Genomic DNA, 22,625 nt, shown 5'->3' on the forward strand with positions numbered 1-22,625 from the left:
TCATCATCCATCGGCAATGGCCATGACATTTATATATGGTGACAACCTTCTTGTATTACACAAAATGTCATCATCATCATCATTTTTCGGGTGATGACAGATCTCTCCTTTTTTCACATGAAATCATCATCGATTTTTTTTTCAATCAATCAATCAGTTTGATCAACCATGCAATCGATCAGTATGTGTATGTGTGATTTATTGATCGATCGAAAGTGGAAAAATTATGATCCATACTGGTTGTGGTCACACGGTTGTCAGGAATATTTTTTCATTGAACAAAAAAAAAATATCATTTTCAATTTTGTCAATGTTTTTTTTTTTTCGTTGATGATGATAAGCAAAGAATTTATTGAATTCATTCAACCATTCACTTTCCGAACGAAGAATGAATTGATCAATTAAATTGATAATGATGACGTGACTCGACAGATTTTCCATACGCTACCATCATAAATATGGCTTTCTTATCTTCTGAATTTTCGAAAATTGAAAAATTTTTCAATTTTCTTTGTTTTTTTCCACATTCACATTCGATTGATTTAGTCATTTTGAACATTTTTTTTCAATTTAGCAAGCAAACCAAAAAGAATCAATTTTCCAAAATGTTAATGGCCACGGCGGCGGTGCATTATGTTTCGTTCACTATGATTTTCATTTTGATTCATTATAATTTCAAATTTACTATCAATCAACCTAAACATAGGTAGAGTAATATTTGTCGATTCCTTCAGTCAGTCAGTCAGTCGGTATGGTGTGTTATCATCCATGAATGAAAAAAAAATTGAACGAAAAATCTTTTTTTTTTTTGATTTTTGATGGGAAAAATTATTATTATTATTTCGTCTCATCATCATCATCATTGATGGGCGATGATGATGACCCGTAACACATCATCATACACACAGGTAGTGTTTTTTTGTTGTTGTTGTTGTTGTTTGCTAATGATTATGTTTGTTGTTGTTGTTGTTGTTGTTATTTGGTAAATAGTAAATAATAATGATGAGGTCTTCACGATGACCAAACAACAACAACAATGTACATTTTTTGTTGTTGTTGTTGTTGTAATTCAACATGAAAATTCTCTACAATTTTGGCCAATCATATCCAACACACACCACCATTATCATCATCATCATCATTGATAATAATCCACGTTGTTTTTCGTTGTACACACACATCTGTTGTTGATTGTCGTGATTTTCCATTTTTTATTTTGATTCGCTTGTTTGATTTGATTCGTTTCGTTTTTCCATTCGATTCAATTTTTTTTCTCTGATTTGATTTGATTGTTTTGTCTGGTCGGACAAATCGACCAAACAAACTAAACACACACACAATACAATTATCCCCTGTTGCATGCAACCAACAAAAAAACAATGTTCGATGATAATGATGATGATTTGTTTTGTTTTTGTTTGTTTTAAGTTTAAACAACAACAACAAACAGACAATCATTATTTGAATGAAATCGACTATATGGAATTTTTCATATAGTCAATTCATTCAATTCATTGATCATTTTGAATAGAGAAAAAAATTTGCCACTTGACAATTTTGTTTTTTTTGGTCTACCTACGCACCACACACTTGTTGCACGAAATATTTGTCAATCATAATAATTTTTATGAAAAATCCATTGTTGTCGTTGTCTTTGTTGCATGCATCAATGATAATGTTAAACGACACAAAAAAACCAAAAATACAAAATTGAATTGGCTTCCGTCTAATATATGGTGTGTTTATTTAATGTTTTTTGTTGTCGTCCTGGGTCTAAGAACTGATTGTCTTTGTCTTTTTTTGAAAGTTTGTTTGTCATAATGATCACGATAATAATGATTGTTTCGTATAAAAAACTTGATCTTATTTTCCAGAAAAGAAAAATCCAAATCGACAGACCATTTTGATTATGGTGGCTATCATTTTTTTCCTGGTAATCATAATTATTCACCGAAGAGACAAATAGAAAATTGCAAATAAGGTCTCGTGTCGTTTTTTTCTTGCTTAAAGAGCTTCGGATGACTTGAAATTCAAAAAACAATTTCAAATTCATTAAACCATGATGATGATATTGTTTTTTTCAATTAATAATTTTCCTTTTTTCGAAATTGTCTTTATAAAATCTTTACAAAGTCAGTCGTGTGCCACAAATTTTATAATTCTTTTGTCCAAGGGTAGTTAGTTAGTTAGTTAGTACACATCCTGTCAAGAAAGATGAAAAATAATAATTATTATTTGAGAAAAAAAAATGTTGTATTTTAATAAGTATGACACTTGAACTTTTGGGATATTTTTCAAAATCATCATCATCATCATCTATCGTTTGTCATTTTTTTTAAAAAATAAAAAGGTCACACCATCATAGTTCTATACATAGGAATGATAGATAGATCTACACACATTTACATTTATATAACACGCGCGTTACCATGATAATAATAAAATGAAATGAAATAATAAGGAATATTTGAAGAAGAAAAAAATAAAATGTTGTCGTTTGTCATCTGGAGCATTTGAGAACATAGCATAGCATATGGTTTGCCTGGTCTGTTGTTGTCTTTTAAAATTGGCCTTATATTCTGTGTTGCTTTGGTTTTCGACCATGTAATGTAATAATTCTTTTTTCGAAGATTTTTTTTTGTCGCTTTTTTTGCTGAGCAACAAACAAACGACGACAATGATGATGATGATGATGATGAAAACAATAAACATGTCATCAACAGTGAGATACATATGTATTGAAAGTGACAGAGAAATTCATTTTTGGCTATCTGTAGATTTGTTCCTATGATGATGATTTTGACTTTTTAAAAGACGGTTATGGCCACTCGATATTGCTTGTTTGCCTACCATTATAAAGATCAAATCATAAGTGTCTAGATGGGTAAATTGTGGCCATATGTGTGTGTGTTTAGTGGAACTTAATGGAACCAATGTTTGTTTGTTGTTGAATCCAATATTATTAATGGATTATGATTTTGTTTAACAAACAAAAAAAACTGATTATATCATTTCCGTCGTCTGATTCTTTTTTTGCAATTTTGCATATGGCAAACATTTTTAGTTCATCATCAAAGGTCAAAAAATGTAAAAAAACGATAATAGGATCAAAAGAAAGTGAAAGAAAGAATCTTTTAAAATCAAAATCTACAAAAAAAAAAAAAAACATCCTGATAAAACTATAGACGGAAGGAAATGATGATGATGCTATGTATTTTGAATGTTTTTTTTTTTTTGGTTTGAAAAAAACAGAAGCTCCTGAACATCATCTACCTTCAAAAAACAACTTGTCATTATTATTATTGTTGTTGTTTTTTTCTACCTGAAAAATCATTGATGCAAAACAAAATCTAACCAAAAGTTTGTTTTTTTTTTTGTTTTGTTTTGGCTGATCTACCGATCATTATCATTATCATCATTATTATTATTATTGATGACGACATGGTCTCACACATACATCAGACAGACATTCTTTGGCATCCAAATTTCCTGTTGTTTGGTTGATATTCACTTTCATTACCTTTGAAAACACACACACCAACCATACCATCGTTGACCTGACTTTATTATCATCTGAGCCTTGAGGGTAGAAATTCTTTTCTTAATAATAATAATAAGTGGTGGTGGTGGTGTTGTTGATGGTGTTTGGTGTTTGTCATCACCATGTGGGCAATCACCGTAGTTGGGTTTTTGTCGCCTGGCAAAAAGGCCATAGGTCATTATCATCATCATCACATCAATTGTGTTATGGATGAGCTTCCGATCAATTATTTTCTCCGGCTCCTATGTCTGTCTCTATATTTCTTTGTCTGATGTTCGATCTCAGAATGATTGGACAAAAAAAAATCAATAAATTTCAATCGAAAAAAAAACATTCATTCGCAATGATGGTTGTGGAATTCAAGAAATGTCCTAATTTATGTTTGCTTGTGTGATAACAACCAAACAAAAAGAAAAAATTTTCAAATCACTAACTGAAATAACGATATAATGATGAAATAAAATGAAATTAATTAATTAATCAGCACCAAATCAGGTCTTCGTTGATGATGATGATGATGATGATGTCATGATCAAAGATTTATTTATTTGCGAGAAGGGATGGATGGATGGATGATGACATAGTAAATCAAATGATACGTCGTTTTTTTTTGGTCTAGGCTTTTTTTTTCTTCATGTTTACCAAAAGATTCATTCACATTGCCATGACTGAACGACGACCTGGATTTTATTTATTTCAACGATTTTTTTCCATTTTCGTTTCTTGAATTGAAATTTATATTTCTTTTCGTTAAAGCAATGATGATGATAATTCATTCATTGACGACATTCATTCATTTAGTGATTGAATGAAAGAATTTTTTTCAATTTCGAAGATGCCCTATCTTACACCTGGGATGACAGATATCGACGATGATGATGATCAATATGAATAAAGATGTTGTGTTTTTTGTAAAGTGAATGAATGCAATTCAAGAATTATGAACCATTCAGCCAGCCAGCCAGTCAGCCAAAAATAATAAAGAATGCCGCTTTTTTTACCATCATGATCAAAATCATACCTAGCCATTGAAAATTGATTCGAATTCGGGATAAAAAAAAAGTTATCTTTGTTTTTGATGATGATCATGAATAATGAACAGAGCCGATTCAGAGATACATGTTATGTAATGCAATGTGTGTGTGTATGGCACACCTTAAAATAATAGGTTAGCCAAATATAGTCATGATAAAGATAAACTTCAAATAAAATGTATGGCCCCAATATAATGTTTGATGATTCGATCATCCGGTTTTTTTTCGTTCTGTTGTTTGAATGCCATGATCATTGATCATTGATGATGGTGATGATAATAATTAAACCATTTTCGTTTTGCTTCGTTTCAAATCGATATATCGATAAATTGACGTATCATTATTATTATTATTATGTTAAAATAGTACAGAATGCTGTCAAAAAGATTTAGTTATACTTGGCTTGTCAGATATCAATGAAACAGATATATGGCATATGTGTGACAGACATTCATTCTCCGTTATCTTAATCATTGTTCATTTCGATTTCAATATTATCCACACAATCGAATGTAGAGAATACTTGAAAAAGGAGACATTTTTTTTTCTTCTTCGATCAATCAATCGAACAACCAAAATTTTCATTGATAATTTTTTTCTATGCTAAACCCAAAAATGGCTTGAAAAACATCTATGTAATGATTGTTTGTTTGTTTTAGTTTTGTTATAACAAACAACAACAACCATCAAACAACAACAATCAATATTGTAAAATGTCATAAAAATCATTGTTGTGTTTATGGCTTGTTCATTCGGATCGTTTGCATTTTGTTTGGTGCGGCCATTATATGTCGAACAACCATCACAAACAACGATCGAATTGAATTGATGAAATATCAACAACAACAACAACTAAAAACGAATGAAAAAATTTCCATAAAAAATACTGATTGCCCGAATCCGTCATTATCATCATCATCATCATCAAAATAATAAAATGTAGCAAAGATTTTTTTAAATAATATCCTCCTTTTGTATATTTATATTCAGGAGTGGCAGGGCAATTGTCGATCAATTTTCAATCATTCGATTCGATTGTTGTTCGACAATTTTTTTCATCGTTGTTGTTGTTGTTTTTTTTTATGACATATGAAAAACGTATTCATTCAGTCAGTTTTTGAATTGAATTGGTCATTTCAATTCAAATAATGATTATATCATCACAACGTGTGTTGTTGTTTGGGTGAAAATTGATACTGTTCATTTCAATAATGATGATTATTTTGCCAAAAAAAAAACTCCGGCTTGTTTACCTGTAATAAAAGTTCAATAAAATGGGAAACCATACTTGTTATATATTTGATTTTTACCTTTTTTTTCAATAAAAAAGGATGATAATGATGATAAAGGTTGGGTCATCACTCCATATGAGTTTATGGTTGTTTTTTTTGTACAAACATCTTGATGATGATGAAGCATTTCAATTAATCAAATCTATTTTTTTTGGCTCACTGTGGAATTCACGAATAATATTTGCATTTGGCGTTTACTTTTTTGCTTTTTTTCAATTTTCCATCCATCAACAATTCAATGATGTTCAACATTGTCAATATACATTGAAAACATCATAATGATCAACTGCAGGGTTGTTGCAGGTGTTTTGTTTGTTTATGGAGAATATTTAGAGCAAAACAAAAAAAAATCAAACCATTATGTTGATGATGATGTGGATGCATTTTACAATAAAATATTTTCTTGCAAATGAAAGTCTAATGTCATCATCATCATCATCATTTATAATGGAAAATGTGAAAATGAATCAAGTCACGATTTTGCACCATCATCATCATGATGATGATCATCATATAAATTCATTTAAGCATTTGATCATGATGATTTCGGTGTCCAAGTTAATTATGATCAAAAGAAAAAAGAAAAGAGAAAAAATTTACATAAATCATTCTTACCCATCATCATCATTGTTCATCGAAAAGCTTTTCGCCAAATGATTAATTAATTTTGATTTGATTTGATTCGTACCATTTTTTTTGATGATTTAAGGATAGTATGCGAGCATTGTTTTCAAATTTTCTTTTGAATTCAATTCAATCGATTCAATTCGATTGAATTTAATCGAATTGTTCATTTTTTTGTAACCCATTCAGGTTATTTTAAATAATTCGTTACGATTGATCGATCGATAGATCAACAAATCCATAAATGGATGACATCATCAAAATGAAAAAAGAACAATAAAGAAAATAATGACAAAACGATTTTGCATTAATGATAATGATCTAGATTTTGGCCATTCATTCATTATAAAATGATTGGCCTATCATCATTATTATGATCTATACCGGACTAGAGTTCATTCATTCATTAAGGGTTAATGTTTGGCCTCGATGTCAAATTTTTCTTCTTCAACAATAATATCGAGTTAGAAACCTCTATCATCATCATGATATCACGATTCGTATTCGAATCACCTGTTTAAAGTATGTGTTTACGACCAAGATTTTTCCTGTGTCTGTTTAAGGATTTTTTTTCGTTTTGTTTTGTCGCTTCAAATAACTATCATCATGTTTTTCATTTCATCATAATCGACAATGTCAGTTCATGATGATGATGATGATGATGAAAATGATCTTTTTTCAAAAAAAAACCACACACACACAGAGCCGGTCGAAATGTTTCCTTTTTCTTTTGATTTTGATTATGAATGACGATGATTGGTATGGTCGTTATTCAGGTATATTCTATATAAGAAATAAATAAAAAATATGAAAATATTTTTCCTTTTAGACACACAACAACAATCAACAATAAAAAACAAACCTTTTCCATATTTAAAAAAAAAAATATTGATTTCAATTCAAAAAGGGTTGAGAATGTTTGTTTGTTCGTTAGAATCGTAAAGATGTTTATGTTTCTTTTTCTTCTTCTTTGAAATAATAAAATCTGTTTGAAATCTGGCCATCTGGCTTGATTTTGTGACCATGGTTATTTTTTGTCTGGTAAAACAACAACAACAACGTAAACATTAGAATCATAAATTTTTACAGACAAAAAAAAATATGATTTGTTTCTATATTTTACTAACTTTGATTTTTCTTTTTCTTTTTTTCATTTAACACAGGAATAACGCAAGCTTGTTATTTTCCCATTGAATATCAGGGAACATTCTTGATACAAACACAAGGATTAATTACACCACAAATCATTGATAATTCTCAATCGGGAACCACCAATCAATCATCGGTTACATATTCTGAAGTAATAATCGAAGCTGATGCTATACAACCATGGGGACGTTGTCATAAACGACGTGGTAATAATGTTATATTAAAAGATAGTACCGGTGCTGGTCAAGATTGTCTTCGTTGTTTTCATATATCAATGAAAACATCCAATGTTATATCATTACATAGTGATGGTTTAGAACGTTGTTATACAAATGAAGAAGCAGCACGTGCTACATGTCCATTAGATAAAGATATTGGCCAACAACAAAAACGTAAATTCAAAGAAATTATTCTATTCCGTAAGTATACCATTATCATTAGCAAAGTAAAATCATCTTCTTTTTTTTGCTCATTTCATTGCAATCTGAATCAGATCTGATTGAGAAAAATAAAAATAAATTTTCAAATAAACTTATTCAATGATCAACATACAATACTCACTTATTCGCTGATTTATAAGACTAATCTTTTTTTCTATGTTTTTTTTACCGGCCAAACATTTTTATTTTTGCCAATGTAATAATTCACTTCTTCTTAGACGGTCAAAAACGGTCAGCATCAAGAAAAAAAGATGGAAAAAAAATTTTCATTGGAATTTCTGTTTTTTTTTCTGCTAAATAAAATATATTAAAAAACAAATTAGATAAGAAGTTGAGGTAAAAAAAAGGGAAAAAAGGGAAAAACATTGATTTTCAAACTTACTTGCATCGGCATTCATTTTTATATTCGCAGGGATCGGTGTTTGAGCTTGATTTAGATTTTTCGGTTTTTTTTCACTGAAAAAAAATAAATAAAAATAAAAAATTATTATCATTATTATTCATTTTATCTGCTAAAATAGATGCTTTTTTTTGTTGTTGGTATGTTTTGTATACTCGAAATGTTGTTGATGATGATCTTAATATTTATATTTATGGTGGCTGATGATGATAAAAAATATTCAACTTTCAAAATTTTATTTATTCATTCATTCCGGATAGGTAGTCTTTTTCTCTCTTGTTATGTCGGTTAATTTAATAAAGTTATTTACCTTGTTTGTTTGTTTCAAATGTTGATGATACTGGCCATCATATAACCAAAAAAAAAATCATAATAATAATAATAATAATCATAAATTATCGATTAAAATCATCAGTATCAGATATATACACAGAGACATACCGGTAACTGGTCGATCATTATCGTTATCATCATTATTTGTTGATCTTATCAAAACACTGAATAGAAAAACGATACCATTTCGAATGTTTTTTTTTGTTCTGTTGTCATTCGAACGAATTTTCGCATAGGAACCTAATGTTGTTGCTGTTGTTGTTGACAATCGATATCTACAATCGATATTTTTTATTCTTAAAATTATTTTCGATATTTATCTTTGTTTTGAAATCTAATTTGTTGATTTTTTTTTTTGTTTTTGATTTTGTTATCTAAACATCAATTCTCACCAAAAAACAAAACAAACCATATAGGTAAACATGTTCCAGGTGGTTTACAATCAATCGAACATGTATTCTGTCCGTTTAATGGTAGATTTCGTTTTTCCTATGTTGGTTCATCAAATCAACAACAACCAAATCAACCACAAATGCGTTGTGAATTTGGTTATTCCGAAATGTCAAATTGTCCACATGGTAATGCATTGAATGTTAAATTTCGTAAATGTTCATTTCAAACAATGGGTAAGTTATTACTTTAAAAAAAATTTCTGCTAAACTAAATTCATTGTTTCCTTGATTTCTGAAGACATTCACTTTCTATGTTTGGGTGATTGGCCAGTAACAACATCCACATCCATCGCCAGTTCCACCTCGACCACCACCACTGCCGGAAATTCGGGAATAAATTCCAATGAACGTTATTTAGCATTGATGGATCTACGTGAAGCACCTGAAGCAAATCGTCCAAAATATCGTTGTGGTGTAAGTTTTTTGTTTATTTTTGCTTTATCCGATTAGCTTTTTCCCTTATCTTTCCCATATATCGCCTACACACTCAGCATTTTTGTCTAGAAAATTTCGTTTTTTATTTTTGAAATGAAAAATCAGATCAATTTCAAAATCGAATCGAACGAAAGTTGTTTCCTTTCTTCCTCTGTCGTCTCCACAACTTGTCAAAAAATGAAAATATTTTTGTGTGTGTGATCGGTATGTGTGTGGGATGTGAAATGAAAATGATTTGCTTTCTGCATTCGACATCATTTAGGCCACACACAAGAAAAGAATTCAAAAGAAAAAACAAGGAATGCTGATGATGATTGTTGTTGTTGTTGTAACAAAAAAAGAAAAACATCAAATAATCAAATGCCGACAACAACAACAACAACAACAAAGACGACTACGATCATTATATAACATCGACAATAAGTTGCCAAATTCAAAAACAACAACCAAACAACCCAATTTTTTGAAATGAAAATAGAATTGAATGGCCATTCCTTTTAGTTTAGTTTATTGTTTGGTTTCGTCGTGCAATTTTGTTCTGGTTGTTTTGTTTGGCTGAATGAATTGGTTTGGTTTGGTTCCGCTTGTTGATGTAGCTAATTTTTTTGCCTTCTCCTTCTCCGATCTCCGATCATCATCATCATTTTCACAATCAAAGTCTATTGTCTGTTGATAATGTCGGTGATGATGATGTTACATTATTATCATTTGAAAATCGTGTGCTAGTTGATAGTCTGAATTGAATCAGATTCGATTCAAGGAAACAGAAAAATTAAATATCATTTTTTCTCGAATTTGTTTGCTGTTTGCTGCTTTGTTTAGTTTAGTTTAGTTTAGCCTTAATATCACCTCCGCCCGGTCCATTTTGTTAAATTTTTCTCGAATCAAATCAAATCAAACAACAAAAAGAGATGCTTGTTTTGGTTATTCTATATTCAAAAACACAGCCAAAACACAAAACACGAAAATCGTCTAGGTCAGCAAAATATCGATTGTTATGTCATGTCAATGTCGATGTCGATGAGGTTATGTAAGTGATGGACGAATCAAAGAAAAAAAAATTATAATGTAAATTCTTCTATTCATCCATCAAATCAAATAGAAACATGAATCTTTTCTTTTGAATCTAGATAAAGATTGATAAGATAAACGATAATTATCTAGGATAGTTATCCACTATTTAAAGCATATAACAAGCGAATAGAATTGAATTTTTAAAATGTCTTAAACGAGGAAGGATGATACTTTGTTCGTGAATTTTTTTTTCGAATGAATTGAATTGAGTTTTCACTGTCCATCCCCCTGAATACAAATCAATTTGTTATTCTTTCTAGTTTTTCTCTGTTTTCCTCTGTTTTTCCATTCTTGTTTTTCTTGATTGTTTGATGGGAAGAAATTTCAAATGTTTCATTTTTCTCTGTTTTGTTTTGTTTTTTCTTTTTCAAATGTTTAGCTTTACAGAGAAGATCCTCTGACTGGTCAAATAACCGTATCATTATCATCCGATTCAACATGTACAAATCAATTAACAAATTCATCGGTTGGTTATGAATCATTAATATTATCACCATGTATGTAGTCAATTCTTTTGAAAAAAAACCTGATTTAAATCAATCGATTTCTAATCTGTTAATGTTGTATTCTATAATGATAATTTCCCGAATAGTACCAAATAAACGTATACCACCAATGGTTGAATCATCGAAATGTCGTTTCCCCGGATTGGATGCAAGGACGTTGGCAACGAACCAAAGTTGATAATCAACAATTCATTTATAAAGATGCACAAAATCAATTTCGAACGATACGGTCACGTTGTATACAACGACAAATTGATCAAGCTAATGATCGTTTTATTGTTCATTCTATTACTCAATGGTAAAGATACTTGCTTAACTTTACTTTCTTGCACATTTGGCTAATGATTTGGTTTTTCCTTTTTCATTTTTCATTTTTCCACAACATAGTGGTGAACAATCATTTAGTTGTTTATGGGTAAAACGTCGTTCACCAAATATAATGGAATTTAAATTTTCAGATAAAAGTAGTTCAATTATGAATGATAAATTATGTGATGATAGAAATTTTCTTATAAATCCATGGATTACTGAAGGAAGTATGTGTTTTTCAATCAATATTTCACCATTGTTTCCATTGACTAAATCATCATTTTTTTCTTTCATTTTTCTCCATTTTTTTTTTGCAAAACAGAAGAAAAAATTGTTGCCCAATCCACTCCATGTCCAATAACGGGTGATTATACTGGTGAAGTACCCGGGCGCTAGTGGTCTTTGTGCAAAAGTTGCATCCGATTGTAATAATCCGGATATTATGTTTTATAGTGTTAGTAGTTGTGAAAATCGTTCACATGTTTATGAAGGTAAGTTCAATTTTTTTTTTCTTCCAATTTTTGCTTTTTTCGAAATAATATCCATTCAAAAAAGAAAGCCAGAGAGAGAGAGAGAGAGGAATGAAGAACCGAGAGTTCTTGGTTTGATCTTCAACAACCTTGAGAGATTTAGTGATGATTTTTAGTAAGAAAAAATTCCAAGTTATGTCATGCATATCGTCTATTAATGGTTTGTTTTACCTTGGTTGTTGGTTGTTGTTGTTGTTGTTGTTGGTCGAATCAAAATTCAAACAACAACAACAAAAACCATAACAACAACAACAACGACAACAACGATGATCATCATCATCATGATGGAAATGATTCTCTGCTCAAGCGAATCGATCCTGTCCAGATCTAGTCATCAGGCAAAGCAAAGTAAAGGTTGTTGTGCGTCTTAGGATTGATCCAACCAACCGACCATTATTCTACCAGTTTTTTTTAACACTTGATACACTTGGTTGAACATGAGTTATCTAAGTTTTTTTCTCTTAAAAAAAACGATGATGATGAGATCAGATTTTTTCAGTTGTTGATTCCAAGTTTGAAGAAAAATTATTTTATTTTTGGTTGAATATCTATAATAAGGGAAAAGGACAATGGCTAGGATTCTGAGGATCATGATGAGGTCAACAAACGAAGAAATCTTTTGATGAATTTCTGATGATGATCAACGATGATGAGGGTTATGTTAATCCATTTTTTTCCCCTCGTTCATATTCTGGATTAAGTTTTTTTTTCTTCTGATTCTTCACAACAACAAAGATATTTGTGCTATACAAAGGTCTAGTTAGTCAAGTTTAGGTTGTTAATTTGAATAATGATTTTTTTTTCGATTGTTCAACCAAAACCCGGTCGGCTTTATTCACTGAGAAAAAAGTGCTGGAGTTTAAACTCCAATCATGAGGTTTATTTTCAAAATTGGAGTTTAAACTCCATGACAGGATTGTAAACTCCAAAATTGCCTACACTGAGAAGAAATTATTGGAGTTTAAACTTCATTAATAAGCTACAGTCGTCCCTCGTATAACGCGGGAATTGTCGTTCTGCGTAGTATATCGAAACCGCGTTATACGAGGGACGACTGTACAATCAGAGTTTAAACTCCAAAATAGATCCCATAACTGGAGTTTAGACTCCAAAACTCAGCGAATTGACGAGTTTTGGAGTTTATTCTGGAGTTTAAACTCCAGCACTTTTTTCTCAGTGTTTCATATTCTTTATCTTTTTTTTTAAATCAATTGTCTTGTCAGAAAAAGCGATGATAATAATAATAAAGATGTTCATTCGAACATCTTGAGGTTCATCACCGATTCAAGGTTAACCGAAATGAAGAAAAAAAACCATTATTCAAATCCTGATGATCATTTCATCATCATCACCATTATCACCATCAACAGCAGCATCGTTTTTTATCAATAAATTTTGATCTAAAACATCTATCTATTCATCTATTGTTGTTGTTGTTGTTATTCTAATCTAATAATATGATAACATCATCTATCGATGTTACCTGTTGCGCACTTACCTGTTGGTTACTCTACCATCCATTACATTCATTCGGTAGACAACTAAATTAAGATTATGCTTCTTTTCTCTCTCTTTGAGATTGATTTTTTCGTTTTGCTTTGAATTGTTTTGTTCTTTAATCCGAAAATTTTATTATAAATTTTTTAATCATAATCATTCATTCATTCAATTTTTTACTTTACTTACCTTTTTTTCATTCATTTATAGAACGTGAATATCGTTGCCTGGGAAATTGGGAAGAAGATGGTGTATTGTATACATTTACACAACGTAGAGATATGCCTGGTCATCAATGTTTTGTAAGTCGTTGATTTTCTTTCATTTTGAATTCATTCGAACAAAACTAATTTTCCTTTTTTTTTGCTTTTCCTGATGATGATGAATGATTAAATGAATGTAGGCTGGCAAAGTATATCGTAATGGTGATGAAGCATATATCAAAGAAGCTGGTGAAGATAGTTGTATGAGGTATGTTTGTTTGTTTCTTTCGTTTTTTTTTTTCGGTCCCAATATACCACACACACACAGACACCGACATTGAAAGATAGGAATTTTTTGTTTTTTTTTGACATTTGACATTCGGTGATGACCCTCTTCATTCATTCATTTTTTACTTTCGAATGTTTTTTGACATGTTCAAACATTCGATTCTATTTCCACTTATGTTTACCACCACCACCGCCCAAATAGACAATTTGACAAGATCCTTTACAACAAAAAAACGACTATTGACAGAATCAGAAAGTGAATGAAAAAGCAAAAGAGACGAAGACAAATTACCAAATGATAGTTTTTTTCCTATTGACAAATATATGTGGTTTGTTTTTTTCGTTTTTTTTTTTGATTTGGTGCTCTCACAGTCTGTTCACATCATTCACTAATCCAGTAGGATTTTCGTTAGTTGAAAAAAGAAAATGACCGAAATGATGCTAAATGAGAATGACTGCTGTTGTTGTTGATGTCAAGAGATTGAAGAAAGAAAAAAAGAAAACATTCTTCATTTTGAATTGAATTGATGATCACACTGAGAGAGAGGCCATTTTTTTCCTGTTATTATCCGATTCCATTCATACTTACCGACATTGTTTTTTTTTGTTCCTTTGGAGTGGCCATAATCAAAAAAGGAATGATCGATTGATTCGGATTTGTTCGAAGGATTTATCCATGTACCATTCAAACACCCACTTTAACAAAGTAATAATTTCGACAGAAATCGATCGATAAAAGAAATGATTAATTTTTCTTTGAAGAAAACAGAAATTTACAAAAGATTTACCCATCTATCTAAAAGAAAACTGAATCCAGATTCACTCATAGAAAGAGGCACTAAAAAAACATTATCATCGTTGTCGTCATAGATCATTAGCTGTAAATGGATAGAAAGATGATGATGATAATGACAAATATGACATTAACAGAAACATAATGGGACTACAAATAATACTTTCTGTGTAATGAATGTTTTTTAATCTAATTTTCTTTTTTCTTTATTTTTTTTGCTTTTACCAGAGGCGAAGATGAAGATCCAATTATATTTGGAATGAAAATTGCTAAACAAGGTAAGAGTAAAAGATGAATAACATTGAATGTTTGTGACATTTTTTTTGAACTAATCAAATTATCTCATCAAATTTGAATAATAATAATATAGCATCATGTCCAAGACATATTATACCAAAACCAATGATTCCATCAACATCATCAATGTTACCACATTTACCATCATCATTACCAACCAATATTCGAAATCATCATCAACATGGTGGTGGTCATTCGTCATCATCATCATCGGATGTTCAACAATCTGGCCATAAATCACAATCATCGATTGGTCAATCACAAACATCGAATGTTAATCATCATTCAACAATCAATAAATTCAGTTATCCACCTATTATCAAACCATTGATGCCTACATTATCACCACCATCCCTTTCATCACAATTACCAGCCATAGTTATTGGTGGTGGCGGTAGTAGTGGTCACCATCCATCATTCAAACCAATTCATGTTGATCATCATCATAATCATCCTCATCATCGTACCAATGGTAATGATAATGGATATTCACCACCATCGCAGCAACAGCCACAAGCACCATCGCCACCATTTTGGCAATATGATTCAACTGATTTACAATCATCTCATTCATCATCGTCGGCTAGTAAAACTCATTACAGGCCGATCGTTGATAACGGTAGTAGTAATAATCAACATCATCATCTGAATAATAATAATAATAATCGCCATCGAGATTCAAGCTCATCATCATCATCAACTTCAACGATATTAGCCACCACAAGTTGGACATTCTGTAATCTTTTATTATTACTAATATCGACCATCGTGATCCAAATTATTGCTCATTAAACTGATCGAATGAATCAATCAAAACAAAACAAAAAAATCAACGATCACGACTAGTCAATGTTGGTCCATCTCTAAAACCAATCAATCAATCAAATCAATCCAGGATGGCTTGTGACAAATCAAAAACAAATTTTGTTAATTTAAATTCTTTTTTTTTTGAAAAAAAACTTGTTGTAAATATCATCATCATCCATGTTATTATTTTCTGTGATCACATCATCCATTCAACAACAACAAACAAAAACAAAAAATCTTTTCTCATTTGGTAGCCAGCCAGCCAATTCATTTGTGTCTATATTTCCACAAAACATTATCAAACAAACTTTTGTTAAATATCATTTCACTTTTTTTTATTGTATTGTATATTTATTGATTGAAAAAATAAACATTTTTTTATGGTCATTACAAATCGAATGATTAGATGATGATGAAGATTATCACGTTAACAATGATGATGATGATGAATGAATGAATGAATCAAAATAGTGGTCATTGCATTCTGGATGATAATAGAAAATAAATCAAAAAAAGTATAAAACAAATACCAATCGCTAGATAACAGGTTAATCGAGAATTTTTATTCGTACGCATTAAACGATTTAAACGATTGCTTGTATTTTTGAGGAAAACATAATTACTACCAACATCGTCGTCCTATGAGAAATTGATTGCAAAAATAATCTTAACAGGAAAAATCCATCCGAAAATTATCTTACCACATCGTCCAATAATCGATTATGATGTCTAGTTTCATTTTCAATATCAACAGCATACTTATTTGTCAATAAAAATTGGTGAAAAGAATTAGAAGAAAAAAGATTCCAAATCAGAATGAGAACAATACTCACGTTTTTCAATAATGAAACTTTTTGTGAAAGATTTTCAACTCGTTCACGATTTTCATAATCAAGTAAATCTCTAGCTTTATCTAGTTTGATCAGAATTCAATCAATCAAATAAATCAATAAATCAACCCAGAAAAAGAAATACTTACCATTCATTTTTGATCCTTGAAAATTCTTTTCTCAAAAAACAGAATGTGTCATTACGAAACAAACAAAAATAGAATTTGTTTACAACAAATAAAAAAACTTGATGTGAGTTGCCGTTAGATGGCGCTGATTTTTAAATTTTGATTAAAACTTTTATTCGAAAAAATTAAAATTAGCCTAATTTTCATTGGGAGAAATAGAAAGAGATTTTTTTCGTTCCAAAATTGATAAAAAATTAAATCACAAATAATGATGATCATCAAGAAAAAAAAATCCATATACAATAATAAACATTACAAAAAAAAAGAATAATCGCAAAAGAGATTAATGAAAAATAAAATATTATCTGTGAATATCATCATCATTATCATCATTCATGGATGTTTTTGGACAAAAAGAATGATTATTGTTGGTGGTGGTGGTTGAAATATATGTGATTTTCTGCTTCGGTTTTGTACAATTTTCTTTCTATCATCATCATCATCATCATCATCAACGACTTTGTATCATCAAACATAATCAATTTGAACATGTAGATTTTTAATACCAACTTGTTGAAATATTGCATTTGTTTGATTAACAATCGCTGCTGGATTTACATTATCCGATCGTATTTCTATTTTTAATGCACCAACATATTGACCGGAACATAATGTCCAAAAATGTGCTTCATGTATATTTTTCACTCCATCCAATTGAGATACCTAAATGAAAAGATCATTAATTTGATTGATAATTTTTCAAAAAAAAATCATCCTTACCCTTCGATAACAATTCGGCAGAATTGAATCCAATTCACGTGGTTGACGTTGCATAAGTATAGCACCTGATTCACTTAACAATGGATAAACACTAATAACAATTAAAAATGATATAAACATTGAACAAAGTGGATCAGCAATCATCCAACCAAATTGTGACATTAATAATGCTGATATAATAACACCAACACTTCCTAATGTATCGGCAACAATATGAAGAAAAACACCTTTCATAATTTGATTAGTAGGTGCACCACCACCATGTGAATGGGAATGTGAATGCGAATGATGATGATCATTACTAACAGGACCACCACCATGACTATGATTATGATTTGCTGAAGATGGATAAGGCTGATAAGGATCATTATTATTATTACCATAACCATTTACAGTGACAAATGTATATGGATCACTACTACTATTATTCAACATGTTAATCGTTTCTGGATGTTGTTGTTGTTGATGATTATGATATTCATGTTCATGATGATGATGATCATATGATGAATGTGAATGTCCATGGTCACTACCACCACCATGCGAATGACCATGATGTGATCCACCATGTTGAAATACAAATATACCAATTATATTTACTAATAATCCAAGTACAGATATAACAAATAAACGTTCATGTTTTACTTCGGGTGGTTCAATGGCACGTTCAATTGCTTCGGCAAATATAAAAAAGGCAACAAATATCAGAAATAATCCGTTAACAAAACCGGCAAGAATTTCTGCACGAACATAGCTAAATTTATATAGAGAAAGGGTTTGAAAATTTGGATTAGAATTTGAAAAAAGAAGAATCAAATGAATCAATATACCCATATGTAAATGCTTGATTAGCACGCCATTTTGTTACGATTGATGCAATTAAACCGGCAACCAATGCTGTACAATCGAAAAACATATGAAATGAATCCGATATTAAACCTAAACTATTGGTCCATATTCCATAGAATAATTCGACGAATGCGAATGAAAAATTTAGTAATAAAAATAGTAATAAATTTCTCGAATTTCTATCGGAAAATATTAGCCTAGAAAGAAGAGAGAGAGAGAGAGAGAGAGAGAAAAAACATTCGAAATTATTTGAGCAATGGATGTTTGTAGTTTGTTTGTTTATTATATTTACCTTAACCATCCTTGAATTTTTTCTCTAATTCGATAGAATGTTAAATTGCTTTTAGTAAATTTATTATTATTATCATTCGATGAATATATAGGCAACATTTGAATTGAATTGATTGATTGATTAATGTGATGTGATGATGTAGTTGAGGTGATTTGAATCGTTTTTGGCTGAAAAAAATGAAATGAAATGATTTTTCTGCTTTAAAATCAATTATAATAGATTATCCATATATAGGTTGAAAACAAAAATGTCGGAATCAAATCAGTAGAAAAAGTTTTTTTGGATTAAAAAAAAATTGATATGTGGATTGCTGTTAAATCAATGTCGAATTGATGATGATGATCCAAAATGTTACACAAAATAAATCTGATATTTTGATATTTAAAAAAGATGATGGATTTTCTTTTTTAGATTTACAGTCATGTCATCATTAACAAAAAAAGAAACGGCCTGCGTTATTTTTCATTTTTCATTTCATATCGCTTGGTTTTGTTTGTTTGTTTGTTTCATCAATATATATTTTTTAGTACAGTTGGCACTTTGATAATAATAACAATCCTGTTCATATACAATGTAACCAAACGGTATTCGACAATCGAAAATTTCCCGCATGCCATACACATGTATACACATACATAATATTCGCGTATTCGGGTTAAGCAAACAAAACAAAAAACAACAAAAACAAAAAATTTCTTAATTTAGTTTTTTGAATGTCAAACGTTTTTTTCTGTTTTAAACATCATCATCATTATCGTTAAGTGTATGTATTGAGAATATCCCCGAGTTGGTCATCATCAATCAAATTTTTTTGTTGCATGTTTCACTATCATCATTTCGCACTTTGAATATATTGATTGATAAGGAAGAAAGAAAAGTGGGTGATTCGATCGATTATCGATTTCTTATAAACATTTTTTATATAGAAAGCTTGTTGTTGTTGTTATTTCCAAAGTTGCTTGCCTGACTGCTTTTTTTTCCCAAAATATATTTCATGTTTCACGTTTTCCCTTTCGAGCTTTGCCTAAACGCTACATTCGGTTCCAATGGTAACGATTGATTTTTGTTTTTTCAATGTTTTGCTTTCCATAAATTACCATTCTTCTCTTTCCATTATAGAATCTTGTTATGTTAAGATCATGTTCTAATCATTATCATCGAATATTTTTGAAACGTTATTCGCCACTCTCGTCATCCTTATTCTGTCGACAATTTAACCACCATCAACACCGCCATCGTCATCAATATTATCGTAATAAACAACAAACACCTCCGAATAATAATTTAATGAGCCTTAAAACTAATCATACAAATTGTTCATCATCATCTGCATCATCATCATCGAATGTTGAACATCATTTTCCTGAACCATTCGAATTTCGACCAAAAAAAGTATTAGTTATTGGAAAATTTTCTCGTTTAGAATTTGAAAAACATCGTAATCCAGATTTAAGTGATAAAGAACTTGCCGAATATGTAAGCTAATAATGATGATATTCAAATCCGATAAATTTGATTTTTCCTTTTTTTTCAAGATTGAAAATCATGGTTCCGATTATCAATCATTATTATATCATCATAAAATTCATTCAACAAATCGTGAACATATTGTTAAATGTTTACAACAACGAAATATTGAATGTCGTGTTGTTAATCGTTTTGGTTATACACGGGAATTGATCGATTGGTCGGATATGATTATTACATCGGGTGGTGATGGAACATATCTATTGGCTGCAAATCAAATTTCAAATAATAATAAACCATTAATAGGTGTAAATAGTGATCCATCAAGATCAATTGGTCATTTATGTTTGGATAGAAGATATTCAAATCGATTTGATCTTGCATTAGATGCAATTCTTACCGGTAAATTTGAATGGTATTTTCGTCAACGAATTCGAATTACATTGGAAGGTGAAAGTGCCCTGAATGATCCAGTTGAACTACATGATCAACAATTAATGCAACGTGAATGTAGATTTTGGGATCTGGATAACATTCATCAATTGCCTAAAAAATCTACCCCAAACGATATAAATGAAAAAAACAAAACAACTAACGATCAACGACGTCGTGTATTACCACATTTAGCTTTGAATGAAGTATTTGTTGGTGAATCATTATCATCAAGAGTATCATATTTTGAAATGGCTATTGATAATCGACCAAAATTTAAGATAAAAAGTTCGGGAACAACTATTTGTACAGGAACTGGTTCAACATCATGGTTTTTCAATATTAACAAACTAACACCACAATGTGTTTCGAATCTTTTCAATATAATTAATGAAGAAAGATTTGGTGGCCAAAATCATCAATCATCACCACCACCACTTGATCCAAATGATCAACGATTAGTACAACGTATTACGGATCGTTTTAATAGTTCATTAATTTATTCACCATCCAAATTATTAATGGCATATGTTATTCGTGATCCGGTTGTATTCGGTACAAATTTCAATAGTAATCCGAAAGATTTTGCCCAAAAAATTGTGATCAAATCTCGTATGACTGATGCTCATATTGTTATTGATGGTGGCCTGTCATATGCATTTAATGATGGTTCAAAAGCATCATTCGAAATGTTTGAAAAAGATGCATTAAGAGCAATCAAATTAAAAGAATGATGAACATTTCATTTATTTATTGCTGCTTCATGGTATATAATGTAAGCATTTCATTTTCAATATGATGTAACGGTCGACCGACAATAATCAACGAATGTAATGGTGGTCCCATATTAACATCGATCATTTGTTGAAGTGTACCTTTTATTATTTTTTGTTTATCACTACCGATTCGAGCTAATGCTACACATATTGTATCGGCTGTCAGTTTGGTCGTTTGTTGTTCTGATTTCTCTTCAATCGATTCAAGTAATTGTCCAGCAGCCACATTAACAGTCATAAATGTTGGTGGTAAATATTCTTGCCTTCCACGCATCATTGCCTCTATCGATTGTTCTTTTACTTTGATATCTAAATAGATAGATGAATGGTGCGCGATATTAAATTATATTTTCAATGATAATTTATTTTTATTCAATCTACTTACCAAGTAAACATAATGTATGTAAACCATGATTAATATTAGCTTCAATTTTATCTAAAAAACTTGTTGGTCTCCATTGATCAGTCCATAATGGAATTGATACTACTTCACCAAAATTATATAATTGTAATCCACAACAACCACATGCATTTATAATGGATGCATTATGAATAATTCGATGTTCAATACCTTTTTCGTGTGCACGAAGTATCAAATCGGTATGTGTTGTAGCTCTATCAAAATCAAAATCAGTAAATATTCAATTGTAAATGATAACCATTATGATAATTGTCTTACCCTAATGGATCACCAACAACAAGAAAAGCAATATCATCGATATCAGCATTAGCTAATATTTGATCGGAATTTTGTTCGACAAATTCACGATCGGCTGCAATAACCGGACGTTCATAGAATTTTTCCAATTCATCAATATTATCATCACAATAAATCGATGTATATGATTCAAGATAAACACGTTTAGCTTGTTTTATAATTTTCAATCCTTTAACGGTAATATCAGTATGATCACCAAGACCTAAACCGATTAGATAAAGCATGATTTTTTTTGTTAAAAATATTCTTTTCGAATCCAAATCGTATTCGAATGTTGGCTGGTATCACGTGCTCATAGTCATTCATAAATGTCATATCCAACCAAATGATGACAAAATTTTACCATCAA

The 22,625-nt window shown here is 30.3% G+C and overlaps 5 protein-coding genes and 1 long non-coding RNA gene across 9 annotated transcripts; 2 read left to right on the forward strand and 4 right to left on the reverse strand.

Moving 5' to 3' along the window:
• Window positions 1-833: 833 nt before the first annotated feature.
• LOC142646089 (uncharacterized) lies at window positions 834-9,169 on the reverse strand. 2 transcript variants are annotated; one of them, XR_012847094.1, is made up of 8 exons: window positions 8,922-9,169; window positions 8,791-8,820; window positions 8,463-8,536; window positions 8,202-8,373; window positions 7,619-8,135; window positions 7,354-7,529; window positions 6,483-7,274; window positions 834-2,202 (listed from the first exon to the last, which is right to left on the reverse strand). It is a non-coding gene; the product is annotated as an uncharacterized LOC142646089 (long non-coding RNA). The 2 variants fall into 2 exon arrangements; XR_012847095.1 differs by having other exon boundaries at window positions 8,193-8,373.
• Window positions 7,500-16,142, forward strand: LOC113788835 (uncharacterized). The gene is given in 14 exon segments (XM_075824129.1): window positions 7,500-7,551; window positions 7,655-8,059; window positions 9,230-9,439; window positions 9,504-9,679; window positions 11,154-11,271; window positions 11,367-11,416; window positions 11,418-11,578; window positions 11,668-11,816; window positions 11,912-11,973; window positions 11,975-12,080; window positions 13,827-13,918; window positions 14,020-14,087; window positions 15,129-15,178; window positions 15,271-16,142. Coding segments are annotated over 14 exon segments (2,403 nt in total). The 5' UTR covers window positions 7,500-7,514; the 3' UTR covers window positions 15,990-16,142.
• A 203-nt stretch (window positions 16,143-16,345) lies between these two features.
• LOC113788843 (BET1-like protein) lies at window positions 16,346-17,097 on the reverse strand. The gene is made up of 4 exons (XM_027338304.2): window positions 16,984-17,097; window positions 16,838-16,917; window positions 16,706-16,762; window positions 16,346-16,643 (listed from the first exon to the last, which is right to left on the reverse strand). The coding sequence occupies exons 1-4, from the start codon at window positions 16,988-16,990 to the stop codon at window positions 16,479-16,481; spliced, it is 309 nt and encodes a 102-aa protein (XP_027194105.1). The 5' UTR covers window positions 16,991-17,097; the 3' UTR covers window positions 16,346-16,478.
• Window positions 17,098-17,119: 22 nt separating this feature from the next.
• Window positions 17,120-19,394, reverse strand: ZnT86D (solute carrier family 30 member 7). Its single transcript, XM_027338313.2, has 4 exons — window positions 18,884-19,394; window positions 18,573-18,788; window positions 17,743-18,496; window positions 17,120-17,685 (listed from the first exon to the last, which is right to left on the reverse strand). The coding sequence occupies exons 1-4, from the start codon at window positions 18,979-18,981 to the stop codon at window positions 17,491-17,493; spliced, it is 1,263 nt and encodes a 420-aa protein (XP_027194114.2). The 5' UTR covers window positions 18,982-19,394; the 3' UTR covers window positions 17,120-17,490.
• A 77-nt stretch (window positions 19,395-19,471) lies between these two features.
• Window positions 19,472-21,972, forward strand: Nadk2 (NAD kinase 2, mitochondrial). Of its 3 annotated transcripts, none has more exons than XM_075824131.1 (3): window positions 19,472-19,760; window positions 20,003-20,359; window positions 20,419-21,972. In XM_075824131.1, exons 2-3 carry the CDS (start codon window positions 20,012-20,014, stop codon window positions 21,514-21,516), a joined length of 1,446 nt encoding a protein of 481 aa, XP_075680246.1. In that variant the 5' UTR covers window positions 19,472-19,760; window positions 20,003-20,011; the 3' UTR covers window positions 21,517-21,972. The 3 variants fall into 3 exon arrangements, with proteins under 3 accessions (XP_075680246.1, XP_075680247.1, XP_075680245.1); XM_075824132.1 differs by having other exon boundaries at window positions 19,472-19,646; XM_075824130.1 differs by lacking the exon at window positions 19,472-19,760 and adding an exon at window positions 19,767-19,932.
• On the reverse strand, window positions 21,505-22,500 carry Dph5 (diphthine methyl ester synthase). The gene is made up of 3 exons (XM_027338316.2): window positions 22,238-22,500; window positions 21,944-22,173; window positions 21,505-21,867 (listed from the first exon to the last, which is right to left on the reverse strand). The coding sequence occupies exons 1-3, from the start codon at window positions 22,498-22,500 to the stop codon at window positions 21,533-21,535; spliced, it is 828 nt and encodes a 275-aa protein (XP_027194117.2). The 3' UTR covers window positions 21,505-21,532.
• Window positions 22,501-22,625: the final 125 nt, after the last annotated feature.

This window comes from Dermatophagoides pteronyssinus, unplaced genomic scaffold, assembly GCF_027571235.1.
Source record: "Dermatophagoides pteronyssinus isolate colony J.1.1.1.1 unplaced genomic scaffold, Derpt_VIB-CSIC_2022.12 sq0050, whole genome shotgun sequence".
Lineage (NCBI taxonomy): Eukaryota > Metazoa > Arthropoda > Arachnida > Sarcoptiformes > Pyroglyphidae > Dermatophagoides > Dermatophagoides pteronyssinus.

Bases quoted from the DNA above. Each gene is read 5' to 3' on its own strand.
- LOC113788843 (XM_027338304.2), bottom strand. The intron at 16,763-16,837 runs GTGAGTATTGTT...TTGACAAATAAG, and splicing joins AAGTTTCATTATTGAAAAAC to TATGCTGTTGATATTGAAAA. The intron at 16,644-16,705 runs GTAAGATAATTT...AATTTCTCATAG, and splicing joins ATCGATTATTGGACGATGTG to GACGACGATGTTGGTAGTAA.
- ZnT86D (XM_027338313.2), bottom strand. From the start codon at position 18,981: ATGTTGCCTATATATTCATCGAATGATAATAATAATAAATTTACTAAA. The intron at 18,789-18,883 runs GTAAATATAATA...TCTTCTTTCTAG, and splicing joins AAAATTCAAGGATGGTTAAG to GCTAATATTTTCCGATAGAA. The intron at 17,686-17,742 runs GTAAGGATGATT...CTTTTCATTTAG, and splicing joins TGCCGAATTGTTATCGAAGG to GTATCTCAATTGGATGGAGT.
- Nadk2 (XM_075824130.1), top strand. The intron at 20,360-20,418 runs GTAAGCTAATAA...TTTTTTTTCAAG, and splicing joins ATAAAGAACTTGCCGAATAT to ATTGAAAATCATGGTTCCGA.
- Dph5 (XM_027338316.2), bottom strand. From the start codon at position 22,500: ATGCTTTATCTAATCGGTTTAGGTCTTGGTGATCATACTGATATTACC. The intron at 22,174-22,237 runs GTAAGACAATTA...TGATTTTGATAG, and splicing joins GTTGTTGGTGATCCATTAGG to AGCTACAACACATACCGATT. The intron at 21,868-21,943 runs GTAAGTAGATTG...CTATCTATTTAG, and splicing joins ACATACATTATGTTTACTTG to ATATCAAAGTAAAAGAACAA.